At 35.3% G+C, this 26,257-nt stretch overlaps 1 protein-coding gene across 15 annotated transcripts in view; it reads right to left on the reverse strand.

Annotated features, from left to right (window-relative positions):
• Nucleotides 1-2,152: 2,152 nt before the first annotated feature.
• The window catches only part of SMAD2 (SMAD family member 2), a gene marked incomplete at its 3' end in the record, with an annotated part of 92,608 nt that continues 68,503 nt past the window's right edge, over nt 2,153-26,257 (reverse strand). For 14 of the 15 annotated variants that reach the window (XM_081262771.1, XM_081262776.1, XM_081262775.1 and 11 more), the window contains 5 exons: nt 17,007-17,060; nt 15,730-15,942; nt 13,477-13,614; nt 13,148-13,292; nt 2,153-10,865 (listed from right to left, as the gene is read on the reverse strand). In XM_081262771.1, the coding sequence (XP_081118897.1) occupies nt 10,742-10,865; nt 13,148-13,292; nt 13,477-13,614; nt 15,730-15,942; nt 17,007-17,060 (674 nt within the window). Of the gene's footprint in view, nt 10,866-13,143; nt 13,293-13,476; nt 13,615-15,729; nt 15,943-17,006; nt 17,061-26,257 lie in introns of those variants that run through there. The other variant, XM_081262772.1, reaches the window with a different exon arrangement.

Consider the following 26,257-nt stretch of genomic DNA (forward strand, 5'->3'; position numbering starts at 1 on the left):
CCACTCTGCTTAAAATTTCAGGAGGTTCTCTAGATGAACAAACTTCAGCTGTTATATAGAGTCCATTTCATTAATACACAACCACAGTATGCTGCAGGTCGCACCTTCCCTACCCTCCCCCCAATCCTCGCCTGGGTCATGGCTGGCACTCTCACCATTGCTGCCAACTGAATGTTCAGGAGACCAATCTCATTGTAGATTGAAAAACCCAAGGTACAACAATCTACAGCATTTACCTCCCACTCTCTAGCTTTACTCTAAGTGGGCTTAAAAGTAGCATCTGCTTGGCTTGTGGTAGTCAGTTTTCTGTTCACCATAGCTCAGTTATGTCTGTTTTTCATGCACCTTCATTCCTAAAATCAAGTTGCTCCAAAATCTTTTTGACCACTTCAGAAAGTCCTCTCCATACCTCCATACTGAATGCATCCTTGTACACTTAACTTTGTCCATGTTCTTCCTGGACTACATTGCACCTTCTCCTTCCTCTAATCACATCTCTTCCCTAAACTACTTAAATTTTACAGTAGTCTTATTACCACATAGCATTAAGAAAGGCAGAGACAGCCAATATTAATCACTGAAGACACATTGTAAAAACTGGCAAACAACTTTGTCAAATTTCATTTATGCTATAACCAGTAAGACAACGCAGCTTAACCCGGAACAGAATTAAGAGTCTACTTTTGGGAAACTCTCCAAGAAGCACACTGGGCCCATTGCTGACTTCTCCTTGAACTTGTTCCTCTGATTCAGTGTTCTTGCCTTCTATTAATGTGGTTGATTTTATGAATAAAACTATCAGTTTAAACTGATTCTCCATTGCAGCTGCAGAATTTTCATTGTGTGTGTGACATCTCCATTTTTTATTCCGTGTCTTATACTATGAGCTTCTAGTTTTTAGATTGGTCTCATTGGATATTGTGATGAAAAGGACAAGTAGCTCAAAAAGAAAGGGGAACAAATATGTGGTGAAAACATGCTTTTGAATAGTAGATGAACACAGTCTTTAGCTCCTGGACATACCTGGTGTTAAAATGCTACTGGATTCTATCAATTTGATATTATGCCTGCTTCCCACACCAAAGGCTTTCAAACTATTGGGAAGCAAATTGGGGGAAAAAGACATACCAAGTAGGGAAACTGCCGAAGAAAGACCTTAGTTGTCGTCCCCTACTCTTCAGCCACTTGATGAGCATGTGGGATGGTAAGACACCAGGGTCATTCGTCTCCCACTGCAGGTAACCAGTGTCCCCAAAGAAGGACACCTAGTAGACGTGCTCCCAGGGTAAGGAAACAGTAAAGAAGGATCTCCAGTTGTCTGTTAACTGAAGGGATGTTGTAGCTCAATGTTGAAAAGTGCCTTTTTGGACTGTTAACAGTTACCTATTGCAGCAATTTTAGAACGCAGCCTGCTTAGGTTTTTTTTTTTTTTTTTTTTTTTTTTTGGCAAATTAAAAAACTGATGAAACTATACTGATCTCTGGGCTGCTCAATGCCAAACAGGACAATGTGCTTTAGTTTTCTGAGGTCCCCTTTTCATTGTACCCTAAAGCAAGTTTTGTCTAAAATTATTTGAAGGAGCAGCCTGCTAACCGGAAAAACACTCATCTACTTACAACCTGAGCTCTTGTAAAGTACAGAGAGATTCTAGCTGATCTAAAAAGTTCCCTGAGTTTTTCAATTATCTTATTACTAGTTATGAGATTATGTCCACTATTTTTCAATGGGGCCTTTGAAAAACAGGATTTGCGCTTTTTTTCTTGTGCTGAGTGTATTTTGACAGTAAACCTGAAGTTCACCTTCTAATTTGTGTACAACTAGATCTTGTCTATTAGAACATTCATTTGGCACAAGCAAGCTATGAAATAAGCTAAAATGCATAACTAGGGCTGTGTGGCGTGTGCAGTGTTTGTTTATATAAAGCAGTACCTACCTGAGAGAGAGAAGGGACAGTGTTTTTTGTGTTAACACTGAATTTAAAAAACAAAAAAGATCCACTCTTAAGAGCATACATATACGAAGTACATACAACAACAATTTTGTATTCATATACTTTAGGCAGTGGATACGAAAATGTAATCCCCTTTGTAAAAAGATCATTTTAAACCAAAATCAATTAAAACATTAAAAATCAGTCCCATAAAATGGTCAATAACTCAAATGGCTTTCTTTTTAATGCTAGGATAACCGTCCACCTTTCAATGGCAACAGTACTGTTAACACAGGTAAAAGTAAACAACGTAAAAAGTGAAAGCACACACAGTTGCACACAAATATATATATATAAACTGACCAGAAATCACAGGACATTTAAGCAATGTTTTCTTAAGCAGAACTATTTTTTTAATACTTTAAAGAGACTAAAATATTTGGTGTGGGATGGAAATCAGTATGTCACAATTTCAACTTGAAAACCAGATGTAATAAAGCCTCAGCTCATTGTTCAATTAAAAAAAAAAAAAAGGAACCACATCATTTTTCTGACAACCATAGGAGAAAAGCTTACAAAGAACACACTTAAGTCTCCATCGCGGTGCACAGAGGATGCAGCCACAGGACTAGCAGAGAGGAGCAAGAGGAGTCCACATCCATCGTACTGCAGCAAGGTGATGTTGCCTCAGAAAACCTCAGCTCACACGCTCAGAGTTCAGCTGGGAAGCACCTAAGGAGTCGGAGGACTTATGATTGGAGAGCAGATGGGTCAGTCTATAACCAGGACACCCAATCCTTCACCTGTTATTTGCTGATGGTGTTTAATAATTTCAATACACAACATTCACCAAAAATAAAATACCACATTCTGGTTTCTTGAGAGGAGACTACAAGATGTGAGAGAGGTCAGAGCATCTAAGGCCATATATTCCCTCTGAGAGAAATCCGCAACCACACGCAAGTTTTTGTTTACTGTGAAAAATTTAAATTTCACATTAAATTTAACCCCCGAAAGAAACATGATTTGTACTGAATATACACATATTCTCAAGAACTTGACTGTCTAGTTGTCCCCTCTATATACCACTTTTCACCCAGTTACCATTCCTGGGTCACCCTTATCTCATTATTTTGGTGCTTTTAGCTATTATTGGTTATAAATCTCAAGTTCCATTCACAATAATAAGTGCCTAGAGAATACATACCTTAGAATTAGAAACATTGACAACCATAGTAGCAACCATAACTAGGTCAGGGAGTAAGGATTCATCACGGGAACACCTGAGGTAGTCACCTCTTTCTGGGTCTTGCCTAGGTCTAGTACTGAGAGTCCTGCATCCAGGAAACCCCTCAGTCCAGGCACATGAGGGCAGCTGGTCACCCTAAGGACACCTCCCTTAACATCACTAACAAAAAGTTAAGAATTTCTCAAAGTATAAGGCTACTTTTAAGGACATCAGCCCCCCAAATGTTTTTAGCTCACTTGCTAAAATGGCTAGTTCCTCAAACTTACTAAAAGGTTAGAAGTTCAGAATTGCCTTAATGGTGTGAAATATAAAAACATTTGTGAGTACCCAATTTAGTGAGCAGTTTAATCAAAATTCACCCATGAAAATTGTTTCCAGACAAACCTTCCAAAGGTTCTTCTGGCTTTGTCCAGTTATATAGTATCTGACAGTATGTTTTCTAGATTTTTCAGAGCTAAGTGCATAATCCAGTTCTGTATGCCTTTTCATACTCTTTTTAGGTGAAAACATTCAATGCCAGCTATTGCCCACATTCTTGCTTTACAGATTGAAAAAAAGACTGCCAACTGCAGGGTATTTCCAAAAACCCAGAATTATGTTACTTTTAACTGTGCTCTACCAGAAAATCTGGCCTCGGGGCGAAATTGCAAAAAATATACTCAGATATGAACATTTTTATTTTGCCTACAATGCTGTGACTGCAGTTCAAAGACTGCAGAAGTGCTTTCAACTTAATCTCTGCAGTTTTTCTTGTGTTACCCTCTTACACAAAATGTTTAGTGTCACAGCATCACTATCACCAATAAAGACACATAAATATTTATGCCTTAAAGTAAGGGTCAAAAAAGCAAACATGAAGCCTGAGGTAATGTGGCCTAAAAAAAATGCCCAATCAGAATTCTGCATTTTGCCAAGAAATATTTGATTAAAAATGCATGCATGTTACTTAATTGCTACATATAATTATTTCTCCTGATTTAAAGTAGTCTGTGAGCATATGAGTTATATAAAGCAACAAAATGACTACATTCTTAAGGCAATGACATAAATTTACAAGGAAAGAACCCTATCCTTTCTCCCCAAATTTCTTTCAGCTTGAACAATCCAATGTGAATAAGAAAGACAAACGGCTATTTTCTGAGGAAAATGAAAATTTCACTGGAAGAAGTAAGACTCTTGTTCCTATAGACAAACGGTAAGAACCAACTTTTTGCTACAACACTGTGAAGGGCAGAACTTAATATAGAACTAGAAATATGGCAAGTTACCTAGTGACTAACATTGTAAAATAGCCAAAAATGTAAAAGCCACAGGGAGAAAGAATTGTCAACTGTGAAAAGGAAAATATATAATATTTAAGTATTTTTATAATTCTAAAGCTTTACTTTTGTCCTTAAAAATCAATATATTATGAATTTTGTTGTTTAATAACTTATCTTTAATTACAAATAAAAGCAAATCCCTGTTTCCCATCCCAAAAGAGCAAACTGGGAAGTTTGGAAAAGAATTCTTATTTTTCTGAAAGATAGAATAATGTCCTATTTCTTGAGATTTTATTTAAAAAAAAAAAAAACTCAAAGCCCTCCGTGTAGTTAATGAATCTTTGTCACCTCTATCATCAGCTGCATTATTTTTCCAAGGAATCTTTACATCTCAATAGTGAAATTTTGGTACTATTCTGGACCTCATGGCAGCAAGCCAACTGATATTGATGTTAATGTGGGTTAATACACCCTGGCCAGGTCCTCTCTGGTCAGGGACAGTCCCAAGAAACATCCAAAAATCCATTTCTGTGAGTACAGCTAAGAAAATAGGCCAGAACTACCTTCAAGCTATCACTAGATACGGAAGGTCTTTACCTTGTGGTGGTACCTTCCAGGCATCTCAGGCAGCAATCTTTTGATTGCTGAGCCATATCCCTAGCCCTATTTTGTATTTTATTTAGACACAGGGTCTCTCACTGAGTTGCTCAGAGCGTTGCTTTGCTGAGGCTGGCTTTGAACTCGACATCCTCCTGCCTCAGCCTCCTGAGCCACTGGGATTACACAGGTGTGCGCCACCATGCCCGGTTCAAGCAGCAATCTAAAGGGGACAGAAAGGAACTAAGTGGGGAGCAACTTAACAAAAAAGTTAGTACATTCCAGAGACTACTGGATGTATAATAACTTGGTGAAGGGGTATATGACAAAGTTTTATTTGACATTAATGAATTTCATTTATTACTGTTGTCAAGCTGCCTAAAAAATGACATGCTAAGCTGCCAAATTAGGACTTTGGCAGGTATGGTGGTATGGACCTGCAATGCCAGCACCTCAGGAGGCTAAGGCAGCAGGATTTCAAGTTCAAGGTCAGCTTCAGCAAGTTAGCAAGACTCTGTGTCAATAAAAGAGCTGGGAACATCTCTCAGTGGTACAGCACTCCGGGGTTCAATCCTCAGTATTGCCTGACTCCCATCTCTAATTATGCTAATGAAAATTACATTGATGGTTCATCCATGGAACGAAAATGTCTACAAGCAAGTGAAGAACTTTTTCCTGGGACCTGAGATTTAAACAGTCAATTACTTATCATTGTTAAAATGACCCCAACTGATAATTTTTCTATGAGTGTGTATTTAAATTTGTATGCTTTACTTCCTACTAAAAAGTGTGAGGCAGTTCTGCTATAATGTAAAGGTAGCTATAATATCCAAGATAGAACACTCCCTACTCAAGAAATTACATGAACCCTTGAGAGAAGTTCCTATTATAAAGGCAGTCACAAGACTAGTATAGCTCACATTTCCCAGCTGTTGAGGCTCAAAACTCAGCAATTGTACTCCCAAAAGATAATTTGCCCCTCAATCCCAGCACACAAAAGGTGGTCCAAACAGAATATTCATGAAAACTTGAATAGGAAGGTAGAGAAGGAACTCAATAGCAGGATTCTAACTCTCTGGAGACCACACACCATTGTCTTCCTGATCCATAAATAACAACAATCCAGTGCTCTGAGATAGAAGAAGGCTGGTATGAAAGGGAAATTACTGGCTGCAAGTGGCAGAAAAGTCCATAATCTTAAATATAACTTAAAATAGAATCTGATAATTTGCTACTTGACAGTCACAAAGGCATTTAACTGGACAGAATTTCAGAGTCATTTGTAAGATTAAAGCAGTGTACCAATTTTAGTACTAACATTCTTGGTTTAAAAAAAAATGAAGAAAACATATGAAAGCACCCTCCTTTTCTGGATTACAGTAAAATTCAAAGGAGAGAGACATTCTAATTCTGCAGATAAAATACAAATTGACAGGGGAAAGAACAATCAGCAAGTACCACTTGGATACATGTTGTCAGAGGGTAAGAAAAATAAAATTCAGTTGAGGAATATAAAGGATTTAGCAAAGTAAAGCATATGAAGAAAATGGGCAATAATTTGATTGATTTAAACATCAATGCCTTAGATCAGAGTTAAGAGGAAAGATCCCTGGTTGCTTATACCCATGGATTAGTGAGTTATCTAGAGATACTCTGGAGGCTGGGGCTCAGTGGTAGAGTGCTTACCTAGTGTGCAAAAGGCCCTGGGTCTCTCCCCAGCACTGGGGTGGCAGGGGGGTATACTTGGGGAGATGGCTCAGAAGGGGACAAATAGGAATGTTCATCTTTAAACCAAAGACTGTACATAAAGACAAATTTTAAGTACAGTGAAGATTGTCTTGTGTTACTTTATATCTAAGATCAAAAGGATGCCTAAAACAGAATAAATGCTCAAACTATTTAGTAATTTTTTAAAATGATAGATTTTCAAGATCTATATGGGCAGCTTTTGGAAGAGGTAGAAAATCAACTGGGTATATACTTTCTTTTATTTGATTTCAACCAGCAAGAGACTAGACTGATTGTTTTTCACTTTCAAAGTCTTAGTCTTAACCAAAACTTACAACAAAGGTATAAATAAAGTGAAATTAAAATAATTTTAACAAAGGAGAAAATTTGAAAATGTTCAAAGATGGATCAAATAAAATAGCATATGGTTTAAGGTAAAAAATATAACTAGATATTAAATAATTTGCAAATATAGACTCAGAATACAGAGTAAGAGTACATAAATGGAATACTTAGCATTTAAGAAAAATCAGGCAGATTTCTTTCTGGCAAAGTGACAGGTCCTGAGAGCAACTAAGCCCCACACATTAAGCCCAATTGGAGGCCAGAACCATATCCTAGTCATCTTTTTATTATTCAATATCTGTCACAGTGGCTGGATAAACATAGGTATCAATAAGTGTTCACTGACTGAATGTATACTATAATTGGCATGGTTCAGACCTTACCAGGAAAGCTTCTTTAAACAGGATGAAAGAGCACAATTCAGTGGTATTCCAAAAGACTGGCCCAAATCCAGATTTATTTTCTAACTTGGGTATAAAGACTTTTCAAATTTTATTCTTAAAAAAGCAATCAAACTCTTTTTTGAAATCTCAGACAGAAATCCAATATAAAATAAGCTGCCACTGATTGAACCAAAGTCAGTGGGAACAGCATTAGCCTCTACACCCTAAGCCAGCCTCACAGCGTCTTTGTGGAGCTGCTGGGAAAATCCCAACTCATTTTAGAACTGGGTTAGCAGCATGGCGATCCAGTTCCCAGAGTGTTACAGTGCAGATACCACCAGTACCATGGAGAATAAATTCTAAATAATATTGCTGATTAAATAAGGACAATTCAAAAGAGAGGAGACCCTATCATTTGGAATAAAAACCATCTCTATAAAGGAAAAAAAAAAGGAACAAAAATTAGGCCACAGTAGAAAAAATATAATGCAAAAATCAGTATCTCATTAAAAAGCAAATATGATCATTAAACATTCATACAAAAGAAATCACTGTGCTGAAGTTGAATGCTCAATAGTATAACTGCTCAATACAATAGGTGTCTCCAGAGTTTAGTCCCAGTTCCATGCTGTACAGAAAAAATCCCACCTGAAATATGGAGATGTGCCCCACTATTGAAATGCCATAGTTGGCACTACTTCATTTTACTACACATCAATGCAAGATCAACTGCCAGGACCTTCTACCACATTCAAAGCTGTTCTCAGCTTCCAGATCTGTTGCCTAACATTAGTACGAGTCCTCCTGCATGTAAAAAACTTCCCAAAAGGGTAGACGCTCCACAGACATTACCTCCAGCAGGCCTGACAGTGGTTAATAACTGGGACATTTACTCTAATCACAAGATAGGCCAAAGTAATAATTAGCTGGCAGTTGGAAGTCTGGAAACAAGCAGCAGGTCACTATGTTGGTGAAAAATTGCAAAGAAAGCATTGGTGGATTAAGTGGTATTGACCTGGTGCAAACAAGATTTTTACAGCAAGATTTGAGAAAGAAGATGTAAGTGATAATGACACAAAGCAGTCTATCACAAAATAAGGCCACCTTCAACATATTATAAACTGTAGAACCATTCTGATCTTCAAGTTTGGATTTGTGTAGAGGTTTCTGTATAAAGAATTAACACCTAAGAGTGAGTCTCCTTTAGAATGAGCCTTTGCACTTGATGGTGTTCTCTTCACCAGGAGTGCTTATCTCCCTTGATTCTTCACATGGTTTTGTCCTTCTAGGTCAGGTGTTAGCTTGAACATCACTTCCTTAGAGGCCTTCCCGATGTCCTACCTGAAGCATCCCATCTGTTATTCTCTAGCACAGTACCCTGTTTATCTCCTTCACAGACAGGATGATTACAGGTTAGAAAACTGCTGTCTCAGCAAAGGCAGGAACTGTAGCTGTCTTGTTCACCTTTACTCAAAGGCTAAGAAAGTTCCTGGCACATAACAGGTGAACAATAAATATTTGTTGAATGAGTAAAAAAATTACTATAGCAAATTTTACATGAACACATACATATACACAAATATATAGGAAAATGGGGGAGTATCCAATAGAAAACAACCAAATGCTGAAAGTATCGAAAACGATACCTGTACATACAGGTGAATATGGTCTCAAAGAACAAGTACCAAAGGTATCTATCTTCAAAAATATGAAAATTTACGAAAAAAGGATCAGGAGTGGTATTTTCCATTTCTATTAAGATGCAAACAAGAAGAAATGTTTACATTGCAATGAGTCAACATTAGACATAATAATAACTTGCTGCAGAATGGACTCCCAACAGAGCTGCTGGAATCTCCTCTCACTGTAGAGCATAAAATATGGTCAACCACATACCCAGGATTAGTTAAGATCAGCTCAGACTGCAGATAATTATAAGCTAAAAAACTTGCTAAACAGTTTCTCCCCCAATTTTAAAAATTCTGAATTCGTAATTATGTAAAATAACATTCAATTTATAAATTGAATACAACATACTTTAAAAACAGATGACCCTTAACTGCTGATCATACCTCAGCATCACTTTTCTAGGTATTTTGCAGAAGCAATTACATTTACAAAAGGTCCGTTTCATAATACAATCTGGTAAGTAAGTCAAATGAAGCTACTTAAATCAAAGAGCAGAAGGCCTGCTGCTGAAAGATTTTAAAATACCTTTTAAAAAATGGTATTTATATTTATAGATTGGCTTTAAAAAGGATAAATATACTGAAGTAATTCTAACATATCCCTGAAAACAATTATACTGCCACTTGTGCATTCGTTATGAGAATACGGAAGGTTAAATCAATATACTGATAGGTTACACAAGTCAATTATTATCTGTTGAAATCTGGTTCTAAGACAAGGGAACTTACTCTGCATGAACTTTTACTGGACCCAGAATTAACTGGTGCCAGCAGTGTCAGCACAATTGGCAATGATGTCACGCTGCACTGTTTTGGTATCAGAACAAAAGTGGGATGAAGAAAAGAGGCTTGGAAAGGTTTTCAGTATGGTTTCCTTATAATGAGATTTAGCAGAAAATAAACAAACATAAAAAGAATGACTGTTAAGCCCCACTGAACACATTAAAATCATGGATTTCAAAAGTTAATCCACTTTTCTTCCCCCAAGAGTTTATTTTTGGTAAAAGGCAGAAAAATTAGTTTTTCCACAAGGAAAATCTGCTTCTAGATGATAATTTGAAAATCTTGATATATATTATATATTAAAAAAGACACAAAAATAACGGAGAAGTGGGAATAACAGATTAGGTACTGTAACTTTATAAAGGCTTGCCTAGATCATGAAGCAGCACACACACACCTCATTTATGCAAACTAAAATGTATATAAACGGCACAATACTGCGATACTGGGTCATGATACATTACCTGTACACATAACTACTACTGTTATTAATAAACCTTTGGGACACTCAGTCTTATGCCCAACAAGATACCATTAAGTCTTTAAATCTTCTTTTCCCCCTTAATGGGAAGACACTTCTAGACACTAATTTTCCCATCTAATATTCAAATATAGGAAACAGATTTCCACAAGGTGCTTTAACTGATGAGACCTCAAGTGCTGTTTTCTCTCTGGAATTTTTGGATAGCAAACAGTCCATCGGGACCATACACAAATACTATGACAGAAGAGTTGTTACATTAAGTCTTTTGATGGGACTCAGTTGGTGATGAGCTTTATGACATGCTTGAGCAACGCACTGAAGGGGATCCCATCTGAGTTAATACTTTGTCCAACCACTGTAGAGGTCCATTCAGATGAAGTTCAATCCAGCAAGGAGTACTTGTTACCGTCTGTCTTCTGTTTGAAAGAATACAAGAAAATAATCATGAAATTAAGAGAACTACATGGCTATATTTAGGAATCTGCATTAAGAATTCAGAGAAATTTAAATGCTGTATTAGCCAGGTATGGTGGTACACACTTACAGTCCCAGAAAGCTGAAGTGGGTGTGGTCACTTAAACCCAGGACTTAAGACCAACCTGGGCAACATAATGAGACCCTGTCCCCACCCATGACATGCCCATGTCCCCCCCCAAAAAAACAAAAATAACCCTCTATATACTAAAATCTAACTCCTTTTTTGGATGATTTTGAATATGATTATTATTTGGAAAAATGGATGATTTTCAAAGTATTGCAATGATTTTTTTTCCTTGAGAGATTTTTAAAAAACATTCTTTTCTGAAATTAAAATTAGTATGTTGTTTGCAGGCACCTGGATAAAGCTGGAGAATATCATGCTAAGCAAAATAAGCCAATCTCCCAAATCCAAAGGCCAAATGTTTTCTCCGATATGTGGATGCTAATTCACAATAAGGGGAGGGTAGAGGAAAACAGAGGTACTTTGAATTGGGCAGAGGGGAGTGAAGGGAGGGGAGGAAGTGTGGGGTAATAAAGGACAGTAGAATGCATCAGACATTACTACCTTATTTACATAAATGACGACACAACTGATGTGATTCTACATCATGTACAATCAGAAAAATGAAAAATTATACTCCATGTTAGAACAACAACAAAAAATTTAGCATAGTGACTTCCCAAGAGGAGAGAGATGAACTAGGAAAGACTTCCCCAAACTGAGAAATGTGGAAACCTTACACATTAAATCAGACTAGTAGACACTCAAATATTGAATGGAGTTTAAATGAAACAGGGTTCAAATTTAAAATATATCAAAACAAAACAGATTTCCCTCCTTTTGGTATCAGGGATTGAACCCAGGGTGCTTACTCACTGAGCCACATCCCCAGCCCTTTTTATTTTGAGATAGGGTCTTACTAAGTTGCTGAGGCTGGCTTTGAATTCTCAATCCTCCTGCCTCATTTCAAGTCACTAGGATTATAGGCATGAACCACCACACCCAGTATCAAAATAGAATTTTGACCCAAACAAAATTCTCACCACAGAAGACTAAGTTCAACTTTCTCTGAAAGAGCCAGTGAACAACATCCCTTTGGCAACATCACTGAGGCTTTTGCTTAAACACCACCTCTAGTACTTCAACAAAAAGGGCTACTCCCTGGGAATCACAAATCATTCAATGACATCCTGTCTCTTCTAAAGAACTCATTTTAGTTCTTTCTTATTCACTATATAGAATAAGTCAACAAATCTACTTTTGCTTTTTTAACATAATGGCCCTTTAAACATGACACAAGTCCATTATCAACTCTTCATCTCCAAACTTTAAAGTCAGATTCACTCAACATTGATTTGGTATTCTCATTCTGGTACATATGCTGGTGGGAAAAGTATACAAACTATGCCTTTAAGCTTTCCAAAGTGGAATTTGAAAAAATTTTTAAATGTTTACATTTTAATGAGTTCATTCATAGAAAGGAAAGACGAAGGCAGTGCTTCTAGGCACCAGAGTAAACACACTGTCAATCTGTCATTCTGAAAAAGAAATATGCCTAACATTGTTGAAAACTATTTCCAAGGATGTGACTTTCTGTAGCAGATGGCATCAGTGCCCCACTCTACCTTCAGATTTTTAGTGTGCTCTAGCCAATTTCCAACTGCAGGTTTCTGAATTTCTATGCCTGAGAACTTCCATGCTATGCCTGTAGTGCCAGGAAACTGGCATCAGCTGACATGGGTAACTAATGAGAACTACTTATTCAATGGTCTCAACTAATTTGTCCAGTTTTATTTTTCTCTACTCTCTAAACTCCACACCAAATTGCTACTCTGTTGTCAGGATTACAGTTTTCCACACCACCCATCCCCAACTACTGAAATCTTATGCACCTTTATCTCTACCAGAAAGCCTTCTATGAGCTCCGCAATTCTCCTTTTATGAACTGAAACAATCCTTCAGGTATACCCCTTTTATAATATTTAACTCTCTGCATTGTTAAAATGCATGTCTGCATATTTTAATCATATCTTCTCTATAATGCCAGCATACTAATTTGCAACAGTTTTGATCTAGAAGCCCTCAACTTTCACTGTTTTACAAAAAGATCTGATGACTCCACACCTCAGTGAAAATAGATATAAATGAAGATACAAAATAATGGAATAAAAAATAATTACATTATAGAAATGTAGGAAACAAATATGTAATTCTTACCGATATTCTGCTCCCCATCCTTTCACAAAACTCATTCTTATGGTGCACATTCTAGTTAATTGGTACACGGCTTCAAAACCCTGATTAACAGACTGAGCCAGAAGAGCAGCAAATTCCTGGTTGTTGAAGATCTTCAGGTTACAGCCTAGGATTGAGAAAAAGTATAACTGTAAAAACTGTATTGTTCTTAGAAAACAATTTTAAAAGGACAATAAGGTTTTATTTAGAACATGAGCATGCAAAGCATCATCTGATTCCTAAAATTATTAGCAACTACAAAAACTAAGTAAGTTGATGTGACAGGTTTATTTACATTGTTGAGTCCATACCTGGTGGAATTTTACACACTGTTGCAGGGTGCCAGCCGTATCTCTGATTACAATTGGGGCTCTGCACAAAGATTGCACTATCACTTAGGCACTCAGCAAAAACTTCCCCACCTATGTAGTATAAGCGCACTCCTCTTCCTAAAACAAAATACATATGGGGTTAGTCTTATAACACTTAACTATTTCAGTGTGACTTTGGGAGAGTCTTCTTGGAAAAATTCTGAAATGATATAAGGTATTGCATGACTTTTTTTTTCACAGCCATGTTTTTCTGAATTCTAACTTTGAAATATACCACTGTATATTTTTTAAAGTATTTTTTAACAATGTTTTTAAAATATGTATTTATAAAAAATAAACTATGTAAAAAAAAGTACAAGGATAATTCAATAGTTTCATACAAATTATGCATTACTTTGAAATCAGTAAAAGTAACTGAGTTAACTTCAAAGGAATTAACATACTTGGACAAATATTTCTTTATTAGTAGTAGTATTTCCTTATAGATCCCACTAAGGTTTAAAAAAAATCAAAGTTAAACATATATATATTATGGTGGCAACCAAATCTCTAAATATATAAGCAGAATTAGGTAAGAAAAATTATATTGGCTATTTTAATAATTCTTTCTGAATTTGACCAAAGACACGGCTGCTACTGAGAGATTTTGTCAGATATACTTAAGGCAGAAATCAACTGACTTTAAGAAATGGAGATTATCCTTGTTATACAGCAAGAAAACTAATAAGATAACCAACAAACCAGATTTAACAGACAAATGCAAAAATTAGTATTTATTCCATTAAGAGACTATTCTATTATTAATAAGACTATGGAATATTTGTGAAGCAGTCAATCATGTTTTCAGGAAACATAAAATCTCCAAAGTGGATTTTTCAGGCTATATTCTCCGATATATATGCATTCTCTGGTCATATGATAAATTAGAAATCAAAAGTAAAAAGATGATCTGAAATTGAAGCAAAAATTTTATTTGGAGAAAAGAAAAGGGTAGATGCAAATAAAAGTATAGGTGGGAACTAAGGGCTCCTCACTTGCAATGACACCTGGATACTTTAACAAGAATATCCAAATTTATATGTCAAGCAAGATTTGCCACGTTAAGTCAAGTAACAGAACCCCTAGGCACTACCATTTTACAGTTATCAATCACTATGGTAAATCAGCATTATTTCTTTAAGGATGTGATTTAATTCAAACAAAACAAAAATAAACTGCCTTTTGTCAAAAGAAGCTACCTTAAGGTAATAAGAATACTTCTCAATTATTAGTGGCTTTCAATTTTTTTGACTTTATTATTAAAAAAAAATACTGAGGACCCCAAAGGGTTTTTTTGTACGTGTGGATTATATTTGTAGAAACTTATCACATTATATGTTAAAATAAGATTTTTTTAAGTACTCATTTAAAAATCAATCCTATAACTTATTAATGTAAATAATAAGTATATAAAAAAGAACTATATTTCCAAAACCGCAAAACAAATATGAAGAGCAGCAATGTTTCACAGTTTTGCAAATTTCTTTAATGTTTGACTTAACAGAAGAGATGAATTCTCATAACATATCTCATATCTTGCAAAACTTTATACCTTGAAGCCTCTGGGATAATTCAGTATACATTTCTGAGAGGATGAGAGTGAAAAATGGCAAGTAACATCTCGGCACCATTATGAAACACTTGTTACCTCACAAACTTACTGAAAGAGTGTCTGGTACTGCTAGACCCCCAGACCACATTTTAAGACACTCTGAATAATATTTTGAACCATATTAAATGTCAGTTCTTGTCTTAGAGATCTAGCCTCAGATTAATAGTGAGAAAGATCTGGTTTGATATATGAAGTCATAGAAGGAGCAAAAACAAAACAAGATATCAACAATGAAAACCCAGGAGATATAAATTGGAGGGAAAAAATCATGATTTATAAAAATCAGAACCCAAAACTCTGAACATAACAATTTCATGACTGGCGAAGATTCAGAAAGTTACAATTATTTTTAACACATGTTTAATGAAGGACTTCCTCGTATCAAGGTTGCCAAATAAAGAGAAAGTCAAAGCAGAGTTTGTAGAATGAAGACTCAACCAAGACTAATAGAAGTGAGGCATATGAACAAAGAGTGGAGAGAAGGATGGCATTTTCACACTCAGGTTCTTGATGTTGTAACCACATAAGGTCCATATGAACATACAGCACTGTTTTTTTCACACAAGGAAAATAAAACATACCTATATGCCTTCTTGTCATTTCTACTGTAGCATTTCGGTTAACATTAGAGAGCAAACCTAAGCAGAACCTCTCTGAATTTGATGGGTCTGTAAAGCCATCTACAGTGAGCGAGGGCTGTGATGCATGGAAAGTCTCTCCAACCCTCTGGTTTAATTCATAATATGCTATTGAACACCAAAACGCAGGTTCTGAGTAAGTAACTGGCTGCAAATCTGGGGAAAAAAAGAAATAAGTAAAAGGAAGAAATGTTGTACCAACAATTCAAACACAAACTTCATCATCATCTTCATATGCTCTATGCCAACATCAACTCTATGCCAGTTCAAGAGGTAGAAGTGCTATCTCTATTGGTTTCCATACCAGATTTTCCATTTTTCAAATTTCCCCATCTCATGAGGTCGCTTATGTTAGATTATTTATTAGTAGTTTTAGCCTATTTCCTGTTCAAACATAAAACAACCACAGTCAAAAGTAAGTCAACTCACCATACTTGGTGCATTTCTGATAATGCACAATGAAGGTAATTTTTGGTAGACTAAGTAGAATAAAGCTGGTGCAACATTAATGAATCAAGGGCTACAAGAAAATGTGTCATAACAAAAGGATACAAAGTATGACATTTTTAGACATTTGTCTATTTTCACACAAGGTTCTTGACAAGTTATCTTTGTTACAATAGAAAACTCATGCAGCACATACAATAAGAATGTAATAAAACAGTATTCAAGTGGAAACAGAATATGCCTGCAAGAGACCACTTTTCACAAGAAAATAAGAATCACATGTACTTCTGTAATTTTGACTAAAACATATCACAAGAAATACTATGAAAAAAAATGACAATTTTGTAGAATAAATTCCAAACATGTAGCAGCTGAAGAGGAACTGACAAGTGGCAAGGCAAAGTAGAGGCCAAAAATAAAAAGATGTATACACACTCTCACTCATATATACCCTTCCATATGTTTTATGTACTCATCACACACACTCTTATATTAGTTGCTGCTACAAGATACATCATAAACATATCCATAGAAATATATCCATAACAGGCTAAAAATTTTTCCATAAAGAACATTTCCATGAATAAAAGAATATTTGATATATTCTTAAAATTTTTCAATAATATTGAGACTCATTATCAATTTTTTAAAGCAGTCTTTAAAACCATTTGCCGAATTATTTTATTCATTGGTATTCTTATACATGAAAAATAATTTTCAGAGTGAACTTTTCTTAAGTGATAAAACAGAGGGGGAAAGAACTGGTAACTTACCCAGGCTATGATTAACAGGGGAGAGAGTAGTAGGAGATAGTTCTGCTGGAGAGCCTAAAACAAAAGGAATCAATTTAAAAACAGATATTTAAGTGTTCCTAGAACTGTTGATTCTGATCAAGTATAAAAACCCCAGTTATATCTGGCTGTAATTATCACCAATAATACACAGATAATTAAATCCCCAGAATTCAAAATATATTAACGATTTTATTTTAGTTTAATTTGGGAGCCTCAATATATAAAAGACACAAAATCATATAAACACTATTGGCTTATTATCTGGTTTCCCCTTCCAGAAGAATCCACTATTAACAATTTGTGTACTTTGCAAATATAGTCTATGAGTCATAAGTAAATTTATTTTTCTTCTGTGCCTCCTCTTTTCATACACAAATAGCTCAGTTCTGAACTTCTAGACTACTCTCAGAAACTTCATATTAGTGTTTCCTTGTCATTTACTTGTCTATTTACCTATGCATCAGCACTATAAAATTACATCATGATCCTATATTTAGAGATATTCAGGCTACTCTTGATTTTTCGAACATTTTGTGTACTTCCAATCACATCTTAAGTATACTCTGGTTTAAACATTTTTGTCTTTGATAATATTTTGTAAAATTATCATTCACAGAATTTATACCAAATTACATTTCCAGTAAAAATACAAATGGTGAGGAGATATGATGATGATACTGTTGATATATGAAAACATGGTTTTTAACTACAATTTTAATTCACATAATTCTTCTTATTAACACTGAGGAGCGTTATGTTTATTTATATTGTATTTCCTTTCTGTGAACAGTCTTTTTTCTTAGCTCATTTTTTCTGTAGATATTGGTCATTTTTCCTACTTATTATACAGGCTCTTCAAGTATTAGAGATATTAGTCTCTTCATGGTAAGGTTTGCAAATATTTGGTCACCTGTTTCATGACTCAATTCTAATTTTGAGCATGCAGCATTAAAAAAGTCCTTTTACATATGATTTGCCAATCATTTGGGTGTTTGTCTTACTTTTGACTTTAAGGTACTGCTTTTAGTGTTTTCCTACTAAGCATGATACAAGACTTGATGCTAAGAAAGATAATTACTCAGGATTTTGGTATCGATAGCCTCAAGCAATACAGGTGTAGATTGCCATATCTGTAAGGTTTTGTAATCATTATTTTGGCAATCTATAAGTTTTGTCTTTTTCTATGCTCTGCAACAGTTTAAAAATTGTGTTATAAAATCACATTCTTTAAAAGTTTGGTAAATTCCCTCATGAAACTGTTTGAAGTTAACAATTTTCTGGAAATTACTCTGAGACATTTCTCTATTTCTCCCATGGACGTTGATTTAAAATAGCTGTTTCTTGGAATTAGTTTTGTTAAATTACATTTTCTGAGGAAATTATCTGATTCTTTGTGTTTTAACAAGTTAGATCTAATCAAAAAGAGGGCACAAATACACAAAATAAGAAAAAAGAATGAACAAACTCTAGATAAGAAAGAAAAAAAATCACTGAAATGACATTACTCAATTTCGTGTGACTTTTAAAACATATTTTTTGAAAATGCTAAATAATGCTATTATGATTATAAATATAGAATCAATTTCGTTTATGATCATCATTCTCTATATTTAGGCAAAGTTACCTTGAAGAACATAAGATCTCCCAAGCTTAAAATGCATGTGGGAGATGGTAGCTTCATGCAGTCCACTCCACCACACACCACCATAACCACAACACAAAGGGCAGGCCACAAAGGAGAAATGGCAGCCCCCAAATAAAAGAGACACATCAGAACAACAGATGATGACAGTATTTTAGAACCCAGAATAGCCTTCCTCCATAAGTTACATTCTTTATTATTCCTCAGCCTGAAAAATCTGCTGGCAAGTCACAACAGGTACAACTAAGAAAGGTCAAAATATATTTAGAACAATGAACTAAAATTCAGTGCTATTTCCTGAAGCAGACATAAGATAAACAAACTATCAAAAATGGAGGAAATTGCCCATTATTCATATTTCTTAACTGTTTACTCTTCTATTAAATACTTATTTGAAATGACCAGTAGCATCACAGTTCATTAATTTGGACTAATTAAGAGTTTAGTCAGATTCTTTACAGAACTAGGAAAAGTGGTCCTAAAATTCAGATAGAAAAATAAAAGGCCTAGAATAGCCAAAGCAGTATTGAGCAAGCAGAACAGTACTGGAGGCATTACAATACCTGATCTCAAATGATTCTACAGAGCTACAGTAACAGAGACAGCATGATATTGACCACAAAACAGACAGGAAGACCAATGGAATAGAAGACAGAGACAAACCCACACAGATACAGTTATCTGATATTTGACAAAGATACCAAAAACATACACTGGAGAAAAGACAGCCTTTCAGCAAAAAGTGCTGGAAAAACTGGATATACATACGTAGAAGAATAAAACTAGATCCCAACTTTCACCCAGCATAAAAGTCAACTCAAATCAAAGACTTAAAAATTTGTAACTGGGCTGGGGATGTGGCTCAAGCCGTAGCGCGTTTGCCTGGCATGCGTGCGGCCTGGGTTCGATCCTCAGCACCACATACCAACAAAGATGTTGTGTCCGCCGAGAACTAAAATAAATAAATAAATTCTCTCTCTCTCTCTCTCTCTCTCTCTCTCTCTCTCTCTCTCTCTCTCTCTCCCCCCTTTCCTCTCTCTTTAAAAAAAAAAAATTTGTAACTGCTGGAAGAAAACATAGGCTCAACAGTAACGGCAGTTTCCTCTGTTCTAATAGTTCCTTTCATTTCTAATAGTTAGGGAACCTCTTTAAGACCGCTAAAGCTCAAGAAATAAAACTAAGGCGCAATAAGTGGGACAACATCAAATTAAAAGGCTTTTGCACAGTAAAGGCATTAAGAGTATGAAGAGAGAGCCCATAGAACGGGAAGAAATTTTTGACAGCTAAATAAAGAAATTTTTGACAGCTGACTCCTCTAACAGGGAATCAACATCCAGAATATATAAAGAATTCAAAAAACACCAGAGCAGCAAATAATCCAATCAATAAACAGGCAAAAGAACTAAACATACATTTCTCAAAGGACTAAATACAAATGGCCAACAAATAAATGAAAAAATGTTCAATATTCCTAACAATCAGGTAAATACAAATCAAAACTAGACTGAGATTTCATCTCATTCCAGTTAGAATAACCATCATCAAGAATACAATTAATAATAAATGCTGGTGAGGATGTGAGGAAAAGGTACATTCATACACTGTTGGTAAGACTGCAAATTTATACAACCACTTTGGAAAACAGTATGAAGAGTCCTCAAAAGACCAGAACTGCCACCATCTGTCCCATTCCTTAATATTTACCCAAAAGAACTAAAATCAGCATACCATAGTGATACAACCACATCAATGTTTATAGCAGTGCAATACAGCAGACAAATTATGGAACCGGCCCACCAACAGATGAATGGATAAGAAAATATGGTACATGTACACAGTGCAATTTAACACAGCCATGAAGAAGAATGAAATTATGCCATTTTCTGGTAAATGGATGGAACTGGAGAACATCATACTAAATAAAATAGGCCAGACTCAGAAAGTCAGAGACTGAATTTTTTCTCTCATACGCAGAATTTAGATGGGGGAAAAAAAAAAAAACACCACAAGGGGGGTAAGGGTCCCATGAAAATAGAAGGTAGATTAGTGGAGTAGAGAAAAGAATTGAGGTGAAGGAAGGAGTGATGGGAAATAAAGGGAAGAAGTGTGCAATGAAATTCACCAAATTATGCTATACACATAAATGAATATACTACAGTGATTCCACCTTTATGTGTATCTATAAAGCACCAATTAAAAATAATAAACAGAAAGAAGACCAGCAAAGGAAGGTGAACAGGAGGAGGGAAGAGAAGAAGGAAAGAGGAAGCACTAGGGATTTAAATGAAGCAAATGATATTCCATGTGTGTATGAACTGTCAAAATGAACCCACTATTATATATGTAACTACGACGCACTATCATAAAAGAGTTCAGTCAGATGTGACAAGTTAGTTTCACATATTTTATAAAAAGAATCACTCATTATAAAATTTTAAATTGATTAGCTAACAGAAGCTATAAGAAAAACTTAAAGACAAATAATCAATAATTAGCCTATGGATTATTCATACATACATGTTGCTACTTAATTCTAGCCTACCAACAGACTTTCTAAGTATGCAAGTACTATGTAGTCTATTTTAGCCAGTTTGAATCAGCAGTGCCTATGTTTTGCAGCTAAAACATCTAGCAAAATCCTTGTATACGCTTTGGATACAAGTTCACATATATTTTGAAGGATACATTTTTCAGAGAGAAATGTTAAAGATATTAATATAAGTAAGTGCCCAAAGAGGTAGTCCTCATGTGACTTACCCCCTAAATTTTTTCTTCTGTCTCCCCAGTCACAGTGCAGGATCTTTCATGGTCATCTTCACCTTCAAGCAAACTTAGTACCAATGCTGCCTCAGTGACATAAGCCCCACCCCCACCCCCCCCACCCCCGCTGCCGCCACCACTATTAAGGCCTTTGCATGTAAGGTCATGTATGTAGTATGCTTGCATACAAGTTCATATATATTTGTAGGGCACATTTTCAAAGAGGGAATGTTAGATAGTTTCTTAAGTGCTAAAGTAATCTCTTGGTGTTTAGTTTCCCCAAGAATTTCTGAGCTAGTGTTTCATTGCACTGTCACTCCATATTGACAACTACCAATTTAACAAGTTTGAAGGAGGAACTCTTAACAAAAAATTTTGCGGAGACACTGGGGATTTAACCTAGGGGTGCTTTACCATTGAGCTACACCCCCAGTCCTTTTATTTTTTATTTTGAGATAGAGTGTTGCTAAGTTGCTTATGGCCTCCCGAAGTTGCTGAGGCTAGCTAGCCTTCTGAGTTGCAGGAATTGCAGGAATGTTCCACCAAACCCAGCATGTATCAATTTCTGATTTTTGGTTTTTGTTGTAAATATCACACATTCTTTTTTGTCCATTTTTCTATTAACTACTATATTTTCCCTCTTGATTTGCAAATTTTTTAAATTTAGAATCAGTTCATAGAACTGTCTTTATAAATGTTTCCCCCCGTCTTTGGATCTGGTTTGGTGGTTTTGTTGTTGTTGTGCTGGGGATTGAACCCAGGGCCTTGTGCATGTGAGGCAAGCACTCTACTAACTGAGCTATTTCCCCAGCCTTGAATTGGTGTTTCTTTCAAAGTGACTTTTTTTTTTCTTACTCTCAAAAACAAAAAGAAAACACACACACACACATAAACACGAAACAAAAATACCCATTTTTTTTTTTTTTTTAAACTAGGGACCGAAAGCAGGGGAGCTTTATCACTGAGCTACATTTCTAGTCTTTTTTTAAGACAGGGTCTTGCTAAGTTGAGTCTATTCTCAAACTTACAATTCTGCTTCAACCTTCAGAGTTGCTGGGATTACAAGCGTGCGCCACCACACCTGTCAATACTTTATTTTTTACAGTAATTTGAGGTTCACAGCAAAACTGAGTGGAAAATACAAAAAGATCCCATATACCCCTACAACCACCATTCCCACAATCTTTCTACCAATATTCTCACACAGTGGTACATTTATTACAATCAATGATCCTACACTGAAACATCATTACCATCAAGGTTCCCAGTTTTCATTAGGGTTCAATCTTTTGTGTTACTCTGTCCATGAGTTTTGATGTGTATCTACCATCTGTAGTATCACATGAAATAGCTTCACTTTACTAAGAATGTCTTAATATTTCATATATTTAATATTTCCTTCTCTGTAACTACTGACCTTTTAACTGCCTCCAAAGTTTTGCCTCTCCCAGAACATCATATAGTTGGAATCATATACTATGTAGCCTTTGAGACTGACCAGTCTCACGTAAATATGCATTTAATGTTCCTCCATGTCTTTTCATGACTTGATAGCTCCTTTCTTTTTCACTGAATAATACCACTTATCTGGATGTGCCACAGATGGTTTACCCATTCATTTATTAAGAACACCTTGGTTGCAAATTATGAATAAAGCTGCCATAAAGATCCATGTTCAGATTTTTGTGTGGCCTATGTGTTCAATTCACATGGGCAAATACCAAGAAGCAAAACTGCAAGATTATATGTTAAGAATATGGTTAGTTTTGTAAGAAATTGCCATGCTGTCTTCCAAAGTGGCAATATATCAAGTCAGGACATAGGTAGATGCAAAACGGGGCCTGCTAAAAGGGAAACCAACTAAAACTTTAATGGCCCTCATGGGTAATTGGAATTAAGAAGGCCAAAGAACAAAGCCAGTTCAATTCATCAGCCTGTTCTAATGTGTCATTAGCTGAGTACATGCAGCAAAGAGAAATCCTGGGCAAGGACAGAAAGCAAAAAGATAATCCTGTAGTCTTGCCATTCTCTTATCCAAAAGCCCTGCCAAGGAAGGGCACTAACCTTCTCTGAAACCTGAGATAATCTGCTAATAACTGAAGCACCAAATCATCACCCATCCAACTCAACTTCTAATTAGAGGGGAGGGATCAGCTTCTCATCTTAGCAACTAGAAAGAGAAAGGGATGGAAGTGAAAACATATACCTATAATACTCCAGTATTATTTTATATACAACACCAATTATCCAATTAAAAATCATGAAACATACAAAGTAGGAAAATCTGATCCAGAGACAAAAGATGCACCAGATAAATGAGCAGACCTATATATTAACCAGACACTGGAATTATCAAATAAAGACCAAAGTGGAAACTGAAAAACTGGAAGAGTATATGAAATGAAGACTTAATTGGCTAAGCAGGCCAAATATTGGACCCAGGTGTATATGATCATTTGTTTGTCATATGACCACTAGATAAAGAAGCCAAACCAAATCAATGAAGAAAGGGAAGAATGAAGAGCAGGAATAAAAAGCAAAAAAGGTAAATATAAAATATTACTTATTTTCATTTAAAAATGTTCTAAGGCAACAGTAACATTGTATTTTGTGGTTTAAATATATTTATTAGGTAAAATATATGTCATAGCACAAACAATGGGAGTAATGAATAGAATTAGTGTTATAAAGTTCTTATATTTTACATGAAGCTGTAAAACCTTACAAGTAAAGTAACCTTCTAGGTCAAAGGCAGTAAACACAATGTAATCACTAGAATACCTATAGAGAAAATAATACTAAGTGCTGGCCAGGTATACTGGCGCACGCCTGTAATCCCAGAAATTTAGGAGGCCAAGGGAGGAGGACTGCAAGTTCAAAACCAGCCTCAGCAACTGAGCAAAGCCCTAAACAACTTGAGAAGACCCTATCTCAAAAAAATAAAAAGAGCTAGGGAGGTGGCTCAATGGTAAAGTGCCCCTGGGTTAAATCCCTAGTACCAAAGAAAAAAGAATGCTGAGGTGCTGTTGCTAAAAAGCTGAAAGAGAATTAATAGAATGGAATAAATATATTGTATTAGTCTATAAAATGAGAAAACAGGAACAGAGCAACAAAAACTATATAAGACAAAGTTAAAAAAAAAAAGTAAAATAGTGTCATAAATTCCCATCATAACCATAATCACTTTAAATATAAATGGCTTAATTTTCCCAATTTAAAGACATAGATTCTTAGGTTGACTAAGGGACAAAATGATAACCACAATAAACCATCATAAATATAAAGATGTATGTAGACTGAAAGTAAAAGGATAAAAAATATACCATGCAACCCCTAAGAAAAAAGTGATGCTAATGAGGCAGATTTTATAATTTGTTTCAATTAATCAGGAAGACATAGTAACTCTAAATGTGTACCACCCAATTACAGATATTAAAAATACATGAAGCAAAATAGAAATACAGGAAGCAAAACCTAACAGAACTAAGGTTTGAAATAACAAATACAAAATTAGAGTTGGAAGTACACTCCTTTTTACGACTGACAGAAGAAGTTAAATCAGAAAGCATTAAGAAGATTTAACCCAGGCACGGTGGCAAACACCTGTAATTTCAGCGGCTTGGGAGGCTGAGGATTCTGAGTTCAAAGCAGCCTCAGCAAAAGAGAGGCTCTAAGTAACTCAGTGAGACCCTGTCTCAAAATAAAATACAAAATAGGGCTGGGGATGTAGCTTGGTGGTTGAGTGCCCCCGAGTTCAATCCCTCCTACCTACCCCCCACCCCCAAAAAGAAGATTTAAAACACCATCAACCACCCTGATCTAAAAGACATTCAGAGAACATTATAACTGCAAAATACACATTATTTCCAATTTCAAAGGGCTGATGTTATATGGCATATATTGGACCATAACAAAACTAAATCAGAAATCAATGAATCAAACTTTTAAATAACTAATGTCAAAGAAAAATTTAAAAAAGGATCTATTAAAAATGATTACATGATAATGAAAAACAACATGAAGATTTGTAGTATTAAGCTAAAATAAGGCTTAGAAGGAAACACAGCTTTAAAAGCTTTTTTAGGAAAGAATCGACACTCTCAATGTATGCCACAACAAGCAAGAGAGGAGATTAACTGCAATGCAGCTAGAAAAAAAATAATGAAATAGGCAACAGAAAATATTAACAAAAGCTGGTTCTTTGAAACAATCAATTGATAAATCCCTTGTGAGACTTTAAGAGAAAATCGAATTACCAATATTGCAATTTAAAATAGGACATTACTACAAATCTCACAAACACTAATGGAATAGTGAACATTAGAAAAACTTTATTATAAATAATCAATTTTGCAGCCGAGATGAAATTAACAAATTTATTACAAAAGACAAAGTACTAAACACAACAAGCTGAACATTCAAATAATCCTTGATTTAAATAACCAACATTATATATTCTCTTTCATAAAACAAGAGAACACCCTTTCCAATGTATTTTATATTAAAACTAATAGAAGCAATACAAGAAAACTAAAAAAAAAACCAATCTCTCACAACAGGTGAAACAAATCCTTAAAATTAGCAATATTAAATCCATAAACAAGGCTGGGGCTCAGCGGTAGAGCACTTGCCCAGCACGTGCCAGGCCCTGGGTTTGATCCTCAGCACCACATAAAAATAAATAAATAAAATAAAGGTATTGTGTCCAATTACCACTAAAAATAATAATAATAATAAATATTAAAAAATCCATAAACATTTTAAAGGGTTAATTCATCATAACCTATTAAAGTTAAGGTTGGCTTGTCATTAGAAAACTCACTTCGTA

This window comes from Spermophilus citellus (genome assembly GCF_964194105.1).
Source record: "Spermophilus citellus genome assembly, chromosome: 12".
Classification (NCBI taxonomy): Eukaryota; Metazoa; Chordata; class Mammalia; order Rodentia; family Sciuridae; genus Spermophilus; species Spermophilus citellus.